General features: G+C 43.1%; 1 protein-coding gene across 2 annotated transcripts in view; it reads right to left on the bottom strand.

The window, feature by feature from the left end:
- The window catches only part of trim9 (tripartite motif containing 9), a 65,606-nt gene extending 48,993 nt beyond the window's left edge, over window positions 1–16,613 (bottom strand). For both annotated transcript variants that reach the window (XM_041812118.1, XM_041812117.1), the window contains exon 1: window positions 15,662–16,613. In XM_041812118.1, coding sequence (XP_041668052.1) covers window positions 15,662–16,498 — 837 coding nt within the window. In that variant the 5' untranslated portion in view covers window positions 16,499–16,613. The remainder of the gene's footprint in view (window positions 1–15,661) is intronic.
- Window positions 16,614–16,843: the final 230 nt, after the last annotated feature.

Raw genomic sequence — 16,843 nt, 5'->3', positions numbered from 1 at the left:
GCATATATCAGCTGTAAATATCAGTCTATTTCAGCTGTAAATATCAGCATATATCAGCTGTAAATATCAGTCTATATCAGCTGTAAATGTCAGCATATATCAGCTGTAAATATCAGCATATATCAGCTGTAAATATCAGCATATATCAGCAGTAAATATCAGCATATATATGCTGTAAATATCAGCATATATCAGCAGTAAATATCAGTCTATTTCAGCTGTAAATATCAGCATATATCAGCAGTAAATATCAGTCTATTTCAGCTGTAAATATCAGACTATATCAGGCAGATATGTTACATGAATAGAAATCAGTAGCCACTGCTTTAATCATTATAAAAAAGAGAGGGAGGAGGACTCATCAGAGTCCATTAGTGAAAACACCTGTATGGATGGACCACAGGTGTGCCTGTGCTGGCGTTAAGCTCTCACGCTCCACAGATTTTAAATACGAGTGGCTTAGCAGCTCTAGTGTTGGATTAGATTAATGTGGATATTAATAGAGCTGCTGATGTCAGGTGCACTGTTGTATTTAAAGTCTGACATCAGCTCATCTTCGTAGTGAGGTATGCAGACATTAAACCTCCTCTGACAAAAGACTTTACTTGTTGACTGTAGGTCTGAGCTTCAGAAAAGCTGACAAGCTGTGCATGCTGCAGGCTTAAAAATCAATTTAATATTCTAAACATATAGCCTACTTCTAGGGTAGAAAAATGTGTGAAACTTGCCAGTATAAAGAAAATATACTCACTTTGTTTTGAATGATTAAAAATGCCTGCAAAAATGTACCATTTATTGAATATACAGAAGGATTAATTGCAGCAGCTCTACTTTGCTTATTTCCCACCTCTAATATGAACTGATCTTCCTCCATCTGCTGAGCTGTGTTCCCCAGCTGTTCGTTGATAAGGGGACCGTTGAGAACCATCCAGAGTGTCCTCATGTGTCCCTCCGTGTGTCCTACATTGTTTATGATGAGTCAAAGCAGCCTGCGGCGCTAACATGGACTAAATCTTTGAGAGCATCATCTTCAGTTAACTGAAGGATTCTTCATGATAGCAGATACACTGATACGGGAATGAGACGGAGGACAGAAACGGGCCTGAGGTCTACAGAGAACTATACCACAGCGGGGGGCGGAGCTGTGCCATCGTTTAGTCTGAAGCCGCTCCATTACAGGCGCTGATATTTACCCCTGAAGCTGCCATGTAAAGAGATTATTTGAGTCAACGTTAATGAAGAGAGGAGATAAAGAAGGGGAAAATAGGAGCGACAGAATAACCCAGAATGCCCAAACAGAGGAAGTGAAACTGAGAGTGAGCGGCTAAGAAAGGCAGCGAGTCTGATTGTCGGGGTAAAATGAGCTTTAACGGAATATTTCATGTCTGTCTCGGGGTCCACAGTGAAAAAGTTTCAAAGCCAGTGATGGTTAATGATGATGTTTCTTCAACTAAACTTTGTCAGGATGGGGACAGAGACCGTCTGAAGATTTAAACTAGCTCAAAGTGTGAAGATGAGTGAGGACATACATGCTGCAGAATTAAGTGTCCCAGCTTTTCTGGTATGACCCAAATTTTCTCCACAGGAAAAAGGATTCGGAAATATCAAAAACAGTTGTCTAATTCTTAGGATGACTGACCAAAGCTTACTTTACTTATAAATGTTAGCTCAGAGCCACCTTGTTGTCATTAACGGAGTCTGACCCTTAAATTCCACATACTCCGTCTGCACAGCAATCTCCAGCGAAGCAAAAAGATCGTTCCCTTTCTAGTCAGTCTTTGCAATTCCACTGCTCACGTTCCAGGCCGTGCATGTTTCAGAAGCACCACTCTGCTCTACTCCACTCTACAACGCACACAGAACAGATCAATCCAAACAGCAGGAAAACTGTGCAGAGCATCCAGTCAGCTTCAATCCAGCGGGCAAGGGAAAGGGAGTTTTCTTCCGCTGCACGCCCAGGCCTGCACAGGTGGAGTTTAACTTAGGGGTTAGGTGCATGAACCACAAAAAAAAAAAAAAAAAAAAAAAAAAAAAAAAATTACAGTGTTCCTATGGTTCCCTGTACTTTATTATAAGTGCCTTAAGTTAGCCTTTCTGCTGCCAGTAGAGGGTGGAGGGCAGATGGGAATGCACCGTACATTTGCATAATTGTACTGTCAACCATGAAACGCAGTAGAGACCCAAGTTTTTTTTAAATCAGAGTTGTCAGCAGCAAATTAAAGTTGGTGTTTTATAAAGGTAATTTCATGTCTCACTCCGCTGAGTGAATGAGGCTCCTCACTGAGATTTTTTTGGAATTTTTTGCCTTAGAGAAACAGGAAGCACAGGGCGAGAGAGCAGCACCAAACTGGTGCCAAGACCAAGAATCAATCCCATGACCAACTGAGCCAAACCTACAAAATCTTTTCATGCAGCATCACCATTTTCACATCCTTCCTTTACTGAATAGTCAACCTATTATCATCTGCAATCTAACCTGGAGAAACTTTGACCTTTGACCTCATGGCTTGGTTTCTGCTCTGATATCATTGTCAGCTGTGAGGCCTTCTATAGAGAGGTGTGCGCCTTTCTAAATCATCCATCCATCCATCCATCCATCCATCTTCTCCCGGTTATCCGGGGCCAGGTCACAGTGGCAGCAGCTAGGCGTCTGGTGGCTGGGATCCTCTGCATGGGATCTGGCTGGGTTCAACCCAGAAGAACAACATGGAGCCGCCCACCTGTGGACTCACTTCCTGCAGGGGGGGCAAAGTGGCAGGGTGCACATGGACATGCCTTGGCATGCAACCACTGGTGGACCAGACTGAAGGCATGTGCAGGTAGACTGGTTATAGTTGTAACTGTGATTAAATTCAATAGATAGTATATTCCAGGTAGTAAAGTTATCAAACTAAATGCATAAAAACTGTAACTGACTCTCCAGCTGAGTTCAACCAGAGTGAAGTGTTGCTCATTCAAACAGGCGTGAACTTCTCCTAACCACATCTGCCACATCCTGGTGACACGAGACATTTAAACATCAACCTAACACCTGCTCTGTCCGTCCTCATTAGCTGGTTGTTTTGGCTCCATCTTGGATACGAGCTTGCAGAGCATCATTGTGGTTTGTCTCTGTGAGGTTTTCAGGCTGTCTGCTTTTATCAGGAGGATGCAGATCAAACACGATGCTGAAGGAGAGCTCACATGCAAACCCAGATTCTGTCTGCAGCAGCATGCAGAACTCAAAGGGAAATGTCTGGGGTTAAATCTCTGCTGCCTCTGATTCATCTCTCCTCCTTCAGCACAGGACAAAATAACTAATTTTCTGCCACAATCTGCTTCTTACTTTCTGCACACCCACAGATCTTACAGTAAAGAGTCTGGGTGATTAATCACCTTTAATTGAAGCTAAACTCGCTGGGGCGACGGAGCCTGACCTAGATTGCATTAAGGGTCCTGCGCAACCTCTTTGACATGCGTGCGGAGACAGGGGCCGCTTATTACGTTGGGATTTAACACCCTATACTCTTTTTAATGTGATTTACAGAGATTAACGCTGACATCTTGTCACCACATAACACCCACTGACACAGATCTGAAGAGGCAGATGAGAGCTGGACCAGTCGCTCTGTGTACGCCTCATATTTCTGCTCGTCTTGTCACTGAAGCTGACTTTAAAGATGTGAAACTGATCAGTGATGTGATTTAGTCACGCAGCCTTAAAGGAGGGGGGGTTGGAGATTAAAGATGGGCGGTTTGGAGGCAGAAGGACCAACCGAGACGTGGAGAGGACGTCAGGGTAGTGACATTCTGCAGTGGGGGGGGGGGGGGCTGTAAAGCATCTGGGATGAATTTCTCCCAGGGTCCAGTATCTAAGAGACCTCTACTGCTCTGCGTAGCATCGAGAGGAAATGTGTTTCCACTGCGGCAGGTGGCTCGACTCCGTCAGCACAGAGAGAGAGATAGGGAGAGCACCGTTTGTCCCAAAGACGACAGAGCCGATTAAAGACACTCAAAGAAAATCTGGCCTGAAAAGTTTAAAAGATCTTATTAAATGATATAAGCCTAAATACTTCAGCTGTGAATGTAAATGCTGCAGGTCTGTCGCTTAGAAACAAGGTTTTGGTTTATTGGTGCTGCAGCAGTAATAGACAACGATGCAGAGACAGAAAAGCTCGTAGATCAGACAAACTTTGATCACTTTGAGAGGAAGCAGACAAGGAAGGTGTGTTTATGAGCATTTGTGCTCCTTCAGGTGGAGTTTTTGGTTTAAAGCTGCAAATAATGGAGAATGTCATAATCAGTTCACTGTTCCTGCAGGGAATTTTCACTGCAAGATTAAAATGACATTGCATTTAACCCTTTACCTACTGAGTCTAAAAATGGCGATTTGGACATCTTTTGTTATTATGGCTGTAAAATAGTCAGGAAATGCCCAAAGTCTGAGAGCTTTGCTCCCTTTTCCCAGTAGTACTTGAACTTGACTTTTCAACATCTGGTTAATGATTATTGCACATTATATGGAATTGTCAGCAGTTTAAAAGAAGAAAAACACAAAAACGGATTTGTTTATCATGCCTTTTATGAGAAGAAATTTTCTTATTGCTCATGAAGTTTTAATTTGACATTTGAAATGTGAACCTTAACATGTTTAGAACAATCACCAGTCATTTTGCATCTAGGACTCTGGGTGTGCAAAAGACAGTGCAAAAGATAACTATATACATAAGTGACAATTAGAGCAAATAAAGGTGGAAAAATGCATTCTCAACATTCTCAGTAACATGTTGTTATTGCACATGACAGACACGCACAAATGCCACTATCTAACACTGTTTATTGAAAACTAAACACCACTCTCACTCGCTCTCCTTTTACTCTCTTCCTTCACTCTCCTTTCTCACTCGTCTTCTGCCAAAGCTGCTGTTTTTGCGGTGCTGTTCAACATTACGGTAATATATATACCACACATCATATATTGCTGGAAAGCACAGATTTTCAGCTCTCTGTCAGCGTTGGAATTTTTTAGATTGAGCAAACTTTCGAGGAGTTACAGTGTTGAGAATCCATGTAGCGGTCTCGTGATACTTCTGGTGTTTTGCTGTGAATGCCCACGTCATATGGTTGCAAGTACTGTAATGCAGGGGTTCTCAGCGTTGGGGTTGGGACCCCATTTTGCAACTCTCTGTCTATTGTTGGCTCTGTTGATCCACTATTGCCACTATTAACCTCTTTTACCACTTTTTAAGCCACATTTCACAATTTTGATATGCCCATTTTTGCCAGTTTCTAAAATTTTATACCTCATCTAACCCTTTTTGCCAGTTTATATTAATTGTCATCCCATTTCACCAAATCTCAACCAATTTTTGCCTCTCTAACACCATTTCAGCCACTTTTGAATCCCCTTTTACCACTTAATATGCCCATTTTTGCCATTTTTAATTTTTTTTGCCACTTTTATCTAATTTTTGCCATTTCTAACCCATTTCTGCTACTTTTAAAATCCATTTTCACCACCTTTCCCAACATTTCTTGTCATTATCAACCCATTTTAGCTATTTTTAATGTATTTTAATTCTTTTTTCAACAAAAGGATTTGCATTTTTAAGAGGGCTACTTTCTACACAAATGGATAAAAATTAGTTTCTTTGATAAAAGTGGTTATTATTCAGGTTAGATATAAATTACCACAGCTTAACTTTACAGTGGACCATGATTTTGCTGGGCACCAGTTTGGCTGGGCCCCAGAAAGCTCTTTCATTTTCCTGCCCTAATTCTTGAACATGCATGACTGTGCTCAGCCACCTTCAGGTACAGTGGGGGTCCCCAGTCTCTGGGACCTTTATTTTGGGGGTTGCAGGCTGAAAAGGTTGAGAACCACTGCTGTAATGAACCATATATGTGCGCATGCCCAAAATTCTCAGCTTTCCAACGCTGTTGGAATTTTTCTGATGGGACAAACGTTGACAGAGTTATGGTAATAATACTCCGGACATATAAAACACAGCGCCGGCGCTGGGTCAGTAGGTAAAGGGTTAAATGCATTTAGAGTTTCCTCCCTTTTGCAGCCCCCACTCTTCTGGGAGGCTTTCCATAAAATTTTAGATTGTGTTTTTGTGGGAATTTGTGTCCATTCATTCTGCAGAGCACTGATGAGGTCAGGCACTGATGTTGGACCAGAAAGCCTGGTGCACAATTTTGTTTCAGTTCATCCCAGAGGTGCGGGATGGGATTGAGGTCAGGGCTCTGTGCAGTCAAGTTCTTCCACACTGAACTCATCAAACCATGTCTTTACAGTCATGATGGAATAGAAAAGGGCCTTCCCCAAACTGTTGCAACACAGTTGGAAGCAGAGCATTGTCCAGAATGTGTTGAAATGCTGATTGGCCTTCACTGAAGATAAGGGGCCTAGCCCAGACCCTGAAAAAAAAAACCCCAAACCATTATCCCTCCTCCACCAGACTACACAGTCAGGCAGGTAACAATCTCCCAGCATCTTCCAAACCCAGACTCACCCATCTGACTTCCAAACAGAGAAGCATGGCACTTGATTTGGTAATGTGAGGCTGGGATGTGCAATTTATGTGTTTACATTAATGCCAGTGGAAGTTTAGAGCTCTTCAGCAATTGAATCAGCAGACTTGGAGACTCTGCAGTCATTGCAGTCATCTTCTCCTTTGTGGCTGAGCTGCTGTTATTCCTAAACACTTCCACTTTCTAATAACATCACTTACAATTGACTAGAATATCCAGCAGGGATCAAATCTCACTAACCGTCTTATTGCAAAGGTGGCATCATCACAGTACCATGCTTGAGGTCTCTGAGCTCTTCAGAACGATCTGTTTAGGATCAGAGATGTTTGTAAATGGAGACTGCATGGCTACGTGGTGATGTTGTACACCTGTGGGTCTGACAGAAACACCTGCATGCAGTGATTAACATGACAATCTTGCATGCCTCCAATGTGTTTTAACCAGTTTTTATTTTCATGAATCAGTGACAGTTGTTGCTTAACTGGATGCACTGAAGAACAACAGCAATCTGCTAACGAATTGCATAGCGGAGCAACTCAGTCCCTTTCCAGTTAATCTTTGCAATTCCACTGCATGTGCTCTGGTCCACGCTTGCTCAGTTCTTCAGTGGAATAAGATGCTCTGATTGGTCTGAGTCATGGCACTCTCAAACACAACTATTTATAATCTAGCAACTCAGTCCATCCTGTTTGCATGCTGCACCTTGGTTTGGGCTTGGATTGTGCACTGCCAGGATAGAAATATGTAGTTCCGGCACACTGCAATGCAAAGTGGAAGTTCCTCATTGAACTTTTTCTCTGTTGGGCTGTTTGGCTGAAAATTTCCAGCCTAAATATGTAGATAAAACTTTACTTACATACAAATGCCCTCTGCATTTGAGAGGAACCAGAGTTTATCAATGTTTTTTAACAGCGATAGGCGCATTCTGTAGAAGTCAAAGTGATGCATGAGCAGCTTTAGTGTACCTGCAGGTGATGGAGCCCAGTCACATGTTCCTCTCTCTGTTAAATTATGGGATGAACACCCTGAAGCTCTGAAAGATGCCCACCCTCAATTCTGCCAGCTCTGAGCTCTCAGCCATCTGTCACATTCCTGCAGGCGTCAGATAAGAGGTCAGAAACGAGCAGGTGCAGCCAAAAACACGGGGACAGCACAGAGACTGGCACCAGAATCTGCGGTACAGCTGATCAGCTTCTAAAAATACATCTTTACTCGTTTTTTTTTTACATCCAGAAAGATGAAGCAGAAGAGGTCGCCCGCTTTTGTGGCGATGGCGGTTTGATGTGAGCGACATGATCAACCCCCTCTGATCTTTCCATCAATTTTCCATCTGCCTCGTGCATCTGAGGTGACGTGTTATCTTGCCTCCTTTCAGGAGAGATGATTGCTCCGCAGGTTTGATAAATGGAGGTTTGAGACTCAAATAAGACCCATTGCTTTTTATGAAGGTTATTTATCAGGATATTTTTGTCTGTTATGGCAAACAGAGACTTGGAGTTAAAGGTAAACATGGAGCAAGGGGAGAGACGGGTTGGGACCAGTCTGGGGGCTGAGGATTTGGACCACATGTTAGACCAGGTAAGTGTGGGCGTTCACAATAAAAACTCTCAGGGAAAACAACAATTATTGTGAAGGATTTGTCAGCAGTGCCATGTTTATCATTGATTTAGCTTAGCCTTAGCAGAAGTAAGAATAAGTTTATGAAACTAAAGGCTACAGCTGCTTCTTTGAATCATCATCGGCTTAAAACAAGCAATTCACTGGTTCAAACACACCTTTACACACATATTTAAGCCATTGTAATACGAGTTGCTGCAGCACTAGGCTAAAACAAACCGTCTTGAGCTCTCGCCTCATGTTGCTGTTATTACAGACAAACTCTGGAGGGAGGGACCACACCTTTACCTCACTGCTGTGCTTCACATTAATCACTCGGACACAGGCGAGTGATCTGGCTGCTCTTTAGCATCAGAGTGGAACATGCTAATGATCAGACTCAGACTGAGCTGGCCTCCATTGCATTGTTATGGTAGCGGCAGCATTGTTTATGCCTTTTTTGCACCAAAACACAGCATGAGCATTTAAACTGGTGGTTGCAAACCCATGCATGGCAGAAATATACCGGTGATGGTACTGATACCAGTTTACGGCCCACTTCAAGTTGCTACTGCACGCAACTTTTCTTCTTCGTGTGTTTTGTAGCGCCTGCTTCTTCTTCATTTGTTCACCAGGTGTTTGCAAACAGTAGGAGCATTACCGCAGCCTGGATTGGGGTCCAGATAAAGTATAGAAGTATGTGTATAAAGTATGAAGTATAAAAGTATGTGTTTGCCTTTTTTCTCCATCCTGAGTCATGGCTGTGCAGGTCAAATATCAGTACCATTACACCCCCAGTTATTGAGTAGGGATGACCACATCGTTACGCTTTGCTAACTAAACTCAGCTTCATTAACAGCCCTTGTGGTGCAGCTGGTTAACCAGTGGTCAACTAAATTGCTGACTTCTCTGTTTTAACATTTTCAGAGATTGTAAATGCAGGAAGAGACCTAACATGGCATCAGTTTATCACACGGTTGCTGCACCACAATGACCAGTGATGACCAATGACCAATGACTCAATGATGAAATCAGCTTATTTGCAAATTAGAGAGATTAAAAAATGGTGCCTTGTACTGAAAAACTGGATGCATTTACCACATTTTTCTCCTCTCCATGGAAACCCAGACCCACCACCACTACACACCTCCCAATGTGTGTGTGTGGGAGTGCGTGATAGAGTATTGAAGAGTTTCTATATCTGGTTCTCCTCCCTCACAGCTGGGAGTGTGGAGGTGAGGTTTCCTGCTAGAGATGCCCACATTCATTGGCAACCGATCATTATCGGGTGATTTGCATTAAATATGCATGATCGGTAAATGTAAATCAATGCCCCTAGTCATTGATTACCAGAACAAATCACCACTGGTCAATATTCTGGTCACGTGGCTGAAAAGCCCTGTCTGCATGTCAAAGCTTTATTAGACACATCAGTAAACCACATGCTATGGTTTGGTATAAGCTGACATCACTCCTACATGACCAGGATCACTAAAAGCAAAATAAAGTGATCAGGGCATCACTACTTCCTGCAGCAGAGGCTCTGTAGCCCACTCACATTACTGCTGCTTCTAAAATAACCCCTCATTCCTCAGTAAAGGCCTGCGACACACCTGTGCATCATGGCTGGCTCCTATTAGAGCACATAGCTCTGGTATGAGCCGTGCCTAATGAACTCTGGAGTCGTCAGAGCACAGAAAGAAGGGGACACGTATGTAGAAAAGGTATCTGCTGTATAGAAGCAGAGCAGACTAACGTCCAGAGCTGAAAGAGCCACTGTGATAAATTATCATTTCATCATTTTTCTAACAGAAGCGGTCTGCTGTGGATAAACGCAGCCTGCTCCTCCTTGTCCACTCGTGAACAGAATTTCAAACAGATCTCCCTGCTGACAGAAAACAGAGGAGTCCCGAGTACAGAGGAGTGAGCATTCCCGTCTCTGCTTCATAACGCTGACTGAAATGTGATCCAGAGGTGTGTCAGCAGTGAAACGGCTTCCACTCACTATATTTTGAATTCTAAAGTGTTTATGTAAATCCGGCGTGACAGAATGAACATTCCCACAGCTCTGAGTCTCTGCTGGACGCTCAGTGAACCTGACAGGTGAGAGCAAAATAGTCTGGAGGCAGACTTGTTGCTCTGCTAAGAACAGGGAGAAGGAGCTCCAGCAGGGGCGGTTTGAGGAATTAGGAGGCTGCAGGCAGAAGCCAATTTGAGGCAATTCACCATTCAAGTAAAAGCAATTGTAGCAAATGAGAAAAAAAATATTCAATAAAATATAATAGTATAAATATTTAAATACTAGGAGTTGGACTAAAACTGATTCACCAGAGCCTCACATTTCTATCAGATGATGCTAAAATGTGATCATTTTTTGTAGAATTGATTAAAAACAGCAGCCAAGACAATGCTTTAGTCCAGGGGTTGTCAATGTTAGGGTCGGGACCCCATTGGGGGTCGCGAGACACTGAGAGGGGGTCTCCAGATGCCTTAAAAAATAAGAACATTTTTGAATTACACTGTTGCCACTTCACACCAATCTTACCAAATTTTAACACTTTTCCTCACCAAGTTTAACACATTTTTGCAACTAAAAAGCCATTTTAGTCAATTTTAAACCCTTTTCACCATTTTTTTCTGCCTTCTAAACCAAATCTTGCCACTCTCTGCCTATTGTTTGCTCTGTTGACACATTATTGCCACTATTAACCCCTTTAACCCCTTTTTAAGCCACATTTCACACTTTGATTTGCCCATTTTTGCCAGTTTCTGCCTATTTCTGCCCCAGCTTACCCTTTTTACCATTTTATATAATTTTTTTATCCCATTTCACCAAATTTCCACCTATTTTTGCCTCTTGAATGCCATTTCAGCCACTTTCGAATCCCCTTTTACCACTTAATATGCCCATTTTTGCCACTTTAACCCATTTGTGATTATTTTTTGCCACTTTTATCTCATTTTTGGCATTTCTAACCCATTTCTGCTACTTTTAAAATCTAATTTCACCACCTTTCTCAACATTTTTTTGCAATTATTAACCCATTTGAGCTATTTTTAACATATTTTAATTCAGTTTTTTAACTAAAGGATTTACATTTTTAAGAGGGCGACTTACTACACAAATTAATTCAAATTTTTTTCTTTGATAAGAGTGGTTATTATTCAGGTTAAATATAAAATAACACAGCTTAACTTTACAGTGGACCATGATTTTGCTGGCACCAGAAAGCTCTGCCATTTTTCCCCCCTTATATGCGGCCTTGTCTCCACATGACTATTCTTGAATGTTCATGGCTGTGTTCAGCCACCTTCAGGTCCAGTTGGGGTCCCCGGTCTCTGGCACCTTTATTTTGGGGGCTGTGGGCTGAAAAGGTTGAGAACCCCTGCTTTAGTCAAAGCCCTGAGTCTGTGAGGATATATATAAAGTTTGTGTCATGCACTGTCAGTCTCCCTCACTGAACACATCATTACAATCCACAGAAAGTGGGTTTTAGTCTGCATTCAGGGTATCTGTTTTGGGTTTCTGATTGTTTTTGTGGCGTAACGCTGCAGAACTGATCATTGCGTAAAGTTAGACGGCATGCTTTAGCTGAGGTTAGCCTGCTATGTTAGCCACAGTTAGGTGCATTACCCTTAAATTCCACATATTCCATGCACTCTATATAGCTCCCTTTCTAGTCAGTCTTTGCAAGGCAATACTACAGCATGCACTCAGGTCTGTCTCCTGCCAGAAGCACAACTCAACCCAAACAGGAAGAAGGATCACTCTATCAACATTATGTTACATCTTGTGGAACAAGCCACAGTCATCAGTCAGTCAGAGGGTCGCAGAGGTAACACGACACCACGACAGGGTGGGAAATTAGCACCCGCCACCATCCAAAGTCGGGTACTCCTGAGCAGTGTCAGAGCGATGTTATGGTAAACGGCATAAATTAAACCCGTTTTTTTTCAGCTTGTTCCTGCTGATTTTATGAGCAAAGCCGGGCGGACCTAGACACTCACTGACCAAAGAACCCGGCCTCCTCCTCCCCGTGTCAGAGCTGAGGTCAGATGTTCACAGGTTGCTCTGTGCTGGGATGGTCTAACTCAGAGTAGATCTTTACTGGTGGATCTACTAAGGGTGTGTTTGAACCAGTGTTGCTTGTTACGAGTCAAACGTAGTTAACCCTTAGGGACTGTTTTAATATTAATGACATTCAAGCTGCTAAGCACAAAAAAATGCATTTTTCATTAAAAACAATATGCATGAATATTTTATTCTACTTTTATTTAGCTAATTGTTGCACCTACAACTGACCTAATTATTGATATTAAATATTCATCCATCATTTCTAAAGATTTTAACCCTTTCAATGCCAGTTTTTTTGTCATGGTTCCACCATGTTTTCCAATGGAAAAAAATGTAAAAATGAATTATTTTCAAAAAACTACGTGATAATAATTTTTTGTGTGTTGAACTATCACAGCCTGGGATTTGTCAGTGATTAGCAGCTACACTGATTTTATGCATTATTATTTTTTTGCATGTTTAGCATGTTTTCTCTGTATGCCAAATATGGTCAAAATGACGCCATCTGGTGGAGAGCAGTAGAAATGATTCATTAAAATCATCAGCCCAGATTGAAACCCAGATTAAAAAAAGAAAATGCATGAATTATGCTTTAATGGAAGTGAGATCAAAAACTGCAGTTTGAATGGGTTTCAATGGGGCATTTTTGGCTCTTAACAGCTTAAGTGTAACTTTTGCTTGTAAACAGTGTGTTTTAATCTAACTGTAGGAGCTGAGCTGGAAATAAGAAGACAAAATAAAAATGCACAAATTAGTTGAAAGTTTGGATCATTTGCACACCAACTCTCTCTTATCAAATAGCCCATAACCTGAATACTAGGCTTTAATTCTAGATTTTGAAATTAAAGAAGTATGGCAGAAATCATGAAGTCGAGTCATTAAGTCATGTACAAGAAAGGCTTAGTTTCCAAGTGCTAAATCTTTGGGAACATAATTGCTGGGCACCAAAAGACTGCTTGTTTGCCCCCTGGATTTGTTAATGGAAATGCTAACATTACGTTCTGTCTTTGTGTTTTAATGCCACATAGAGGAACAAGAGACAGAAGGACCAAGGTGATCAGCCCCTCTGAGTCTGTGCTAGTCTGTAAGGTGCTGATGCTGTTTGAGGCAACCAATTATCTTCTAGAAGGGGAGGGACTATTTGCATGGGTCACAATGAAAATATGATGGAAAAAACAATTAAAACATTGTTTTTTTTTAGAGTAGGGGAGACTGGGGACAGTTGCAACAAGGGATGGTTGCAACAAGCTTTATTTCTCCAATCAGAAACATGCTAGAGTGATCACACTCACACTGCACATGCTCAGTTAGACCCTCTGCCCACCAAGAGGAGAGAGGCCATATTGAGCATCTGTTCCTGCTTGTATCAAAGACAAAGTCGTCTTGGGGGGTATGAAAGTAGCTTTTTTCATGAGCTGTATTTTTGTCATACTGTCCTGATCTTTTGTATGAATTAATCCAAACTGACCTAGTTTGAGTCATTGTTTTGTTGACTACTCAGTGACATGGTTAGCATGTGTCAATGTGTGTGTGGCTAAACAGCACATAATGTTTTGTCATGACTGATACCATGGGGACGGTTGCAACTGTTGCAGCTGTCCCCATGCTAATTAGGCTAGTCATATCAAAACAGACCACACAACAGAATTTGTGAAGATTTTTAGTTCAAAATAGGCACAATTAATATATTTCATTGCTCATGATGAACAGAACAGGCAATCATATTATCAGACAATGAGAATTCCCATTCTTGTTGATTCTTTCTGGGAGCCGGCAGAACTGAAATCAAAGTTCACATTCACTGGAGTTTTAAAACAATTTGAACTAAAAACGTGTTTAATAAATGTTTTCTGTATTGCAAATTATTCCGTTATTTTTGTCCCACGCTGAAAAATTGAGTTTTTATAGCTTTGGTAACATCTGCCTCCAGGTAGGCCTATGTTTTACACAAAACAAAACCTTTTAAATATATTATACTGTAATATTGTAGGAACGCTGTGCTTATTGGGACAAAAAGCAGGAGTTAATTAGTGAAATTTAATGTTTTTGTAATATGTTGCAACCGTTCAAGCTCCATGATCAAATTGAAGTTGGTGAGGATGGCTTTAAGCAGTATGATGTCATCAATGCTCTGAACATGGACGCCATGATGAGTACGATCTACGCACGGTTGGATAACCCGGTGAAGTTTGAGAAATCTCATGGTGTTAATAAAACCCTGGACACTGAGATCGTCCCAAAGTCTGACACTAAGGAGGAGGAGACTCACGTTCTTATTGTGGAAGGCTTTCTGCTTTACACCTACAAACCTCTGATCGACGTGCTGAATCAACGTTACTTTATCTCCATCCTGTATGAAGAATGCAAAAAGAGGAGGTGCTCTTGGAACTACACGGTGCCAGATCCACCCGGCCTGTTCGATGGCCATGTCTGGCCCATGTATTTGAAACAGAAGAACGTCCATCCATCCATTTTCTATACCGCTTCTCCGGTTCGGGGTCATGGGGGGGGCTGGAGCCTAGCCCAGCTGTCATTGGGCAAGAGGCGGGGTACACCCTAGACTGGTCGCCAGTCAGTAATAGGGCGTAACGACAGACAACCAGGCACGCTCACACTCACACCTACGGGCAATTTAGAGTCACCAGTTAACCTAATGAGCATGTTTTTGGTGGTGGGAGGAAGCCGGAGTACCCGGAGAGAAACCCACGCGTGCACGGGGAAGAACATGTAAACTCCACACAGAAAGGCCTTGACCAGGAAGCGAACCGGGACCTCTTTGCTGAGGCAACAGCGCTAACCTAAAGTTAAAGTTCCTCTATTCAAATAGATATTGTGATTGCGTTGTCAAATGTAGCCATCTTTATATGGTATGGGTAATAAGCAGACACACGTAAGTTTAACATGTAAAGATTTGGTGTGCCTAGTCCTAGTGGTCTCTGAGTAACTGAGGATAATGCAAAAAGTGTTGCAACTGTCCCCAGTCTCCCCTATGATAATTATATTATCTCCTCTATCGCATGATTTGGTGATTGCTTTTGTTTCAGATGGTAAAGAGAACTGCTTCAATCATACTGTCAAAAAAAATCATAATAAAAAAATCTTCGGATTTGCGATTTAAATCAAACCGGAAACGAAAAATCGGGTAAAATCGATCAAATCAAATGAAGGCAAAGGCATATCTTCCCACCTCACCAAAATGCCAGACAGTGATTGCTATGACATCTACATTTTTCCTTTCATAAGCCTCGGGGTCTGGTGAAACTTATAAAATAAAAACATGCTCATTGTTGGCGCTGCAGCCCTGCTGGATCCAGAGATGCTGACAAGATAGGCAGATTATTCTAGAGCAGACTTGTTGCTTCACACGGAGGCTGGTCAGTCATGTCGAGAAGATGGCATAAAAGCACACAAATACGCACAAAAATGACGCACATGCAGCAGAAATCAAAGATTTAGCGGTTATTACGCACTCACCTTGTGCAGTTTCCACATCGCGCCCAGAGCTTTGACCTCGTGCGTTCCGTGCTTCCCTTCCTCCAAACACTGATAGCACACTGGAGTCTTACACTGCACACAGTACATGCTCAGATTCTCCAGCTCGTGCTCCGTGCAGGTGGAGATTTTGCGTGGACTCGCGCGCCGGCTTATCCGGCCCTGCGCGGGCGGCACCAGGCGGTGTTTGGCGAGGGGTCCGCGGGGGGGATGGCACCTCAGGCGGCAGGGGTCGCAGTAGAAGACGTCGCACTGCTCGCACATGACGGTGGCCTCCTTGGGGCTCTTCTCGCACAGCTGACACTTCAGCGCTGCCGCTTTGCTCTGCTGGTATCTGTCCACGACCCCCTCCAGAACCCGGTTCTTGGGGAACCCACGGAGCCCTCGGTCGTCGAGGATCAGGCTGCGGTGACACTGCGGGCAGGTGATGCACGAGTTGCGGGGTATTGGGGGTAAAGAGCCGGGCTGTGGGAGGAGGTGCTGTGGAGGAGGCTGCTGGGGGACAGTCGGGGGGAAAACCCGCACACCGTTGGGGGATTTTTGGCACGGCGTGGTTGGAGCGCTCACGAAGCCTCCGTATGAACCGTACCCACTGTCTGCCTCACTGTACAAACTCATTTTATCCAAATCCAGATAGTCATAGTCAGAGACGGCCGATCCGGAGGCTCTGCTGCTCTGTGGGGACTCAGCATCGGGGGTCTGAACCAGAATATTCCGAGCACACGCCAAACAAATGTTGTGAGAGCAGGGCAGAATGATGGGCTCCCGGAAAAAGGAGCCACACACGGGGCATTTTAACTCTTCCTCCATTTCATCCATGGCTGCTGCTGCTGAGGTGAGAGATTCCTGCGTGACGTGAAAACAAACAGGAGCAGTCCGGGATCTGGAGCTGCTGCTGTGCCTGTGCGTAAAGGAGCTCCGCGCGCGTCCTGGTGCGAAGACTGAGGGGCAACCTTGACCAGAGGAGAGACATCAGCAACCGAGCCGACTCAAGCTCAGCCAATAGGAAGGCAGGAATGGCTCATACTCGAATGTGATTGGATAAGAAGTGGATTCCATACAGCCATTGGATGACAGAGCTGTCAGTCAGAGGAGGGTCCGTTAATGAGCTTTACAGAGAGACAACAGAAAGCAGGGTTTAAATCACTGCTGATTGTCCCAGGA

This window comes from Cheilinus undulatus, linkage group 18, assembly GCF_018320785.1.
Source record: "Cheilinus undulatus linkage group 18, ASM1832078v1, whole genome shotgun sequence".
Lineage (NCBI taxonomy): Eukaryota > Metazoa > Chordata > Actinopteri > Labriformes > Labridae > Cheilinus > Cheilinus undulatus.
This window is presented reverse-complemented; position numbering and strand designations above follow the sequence as displayed.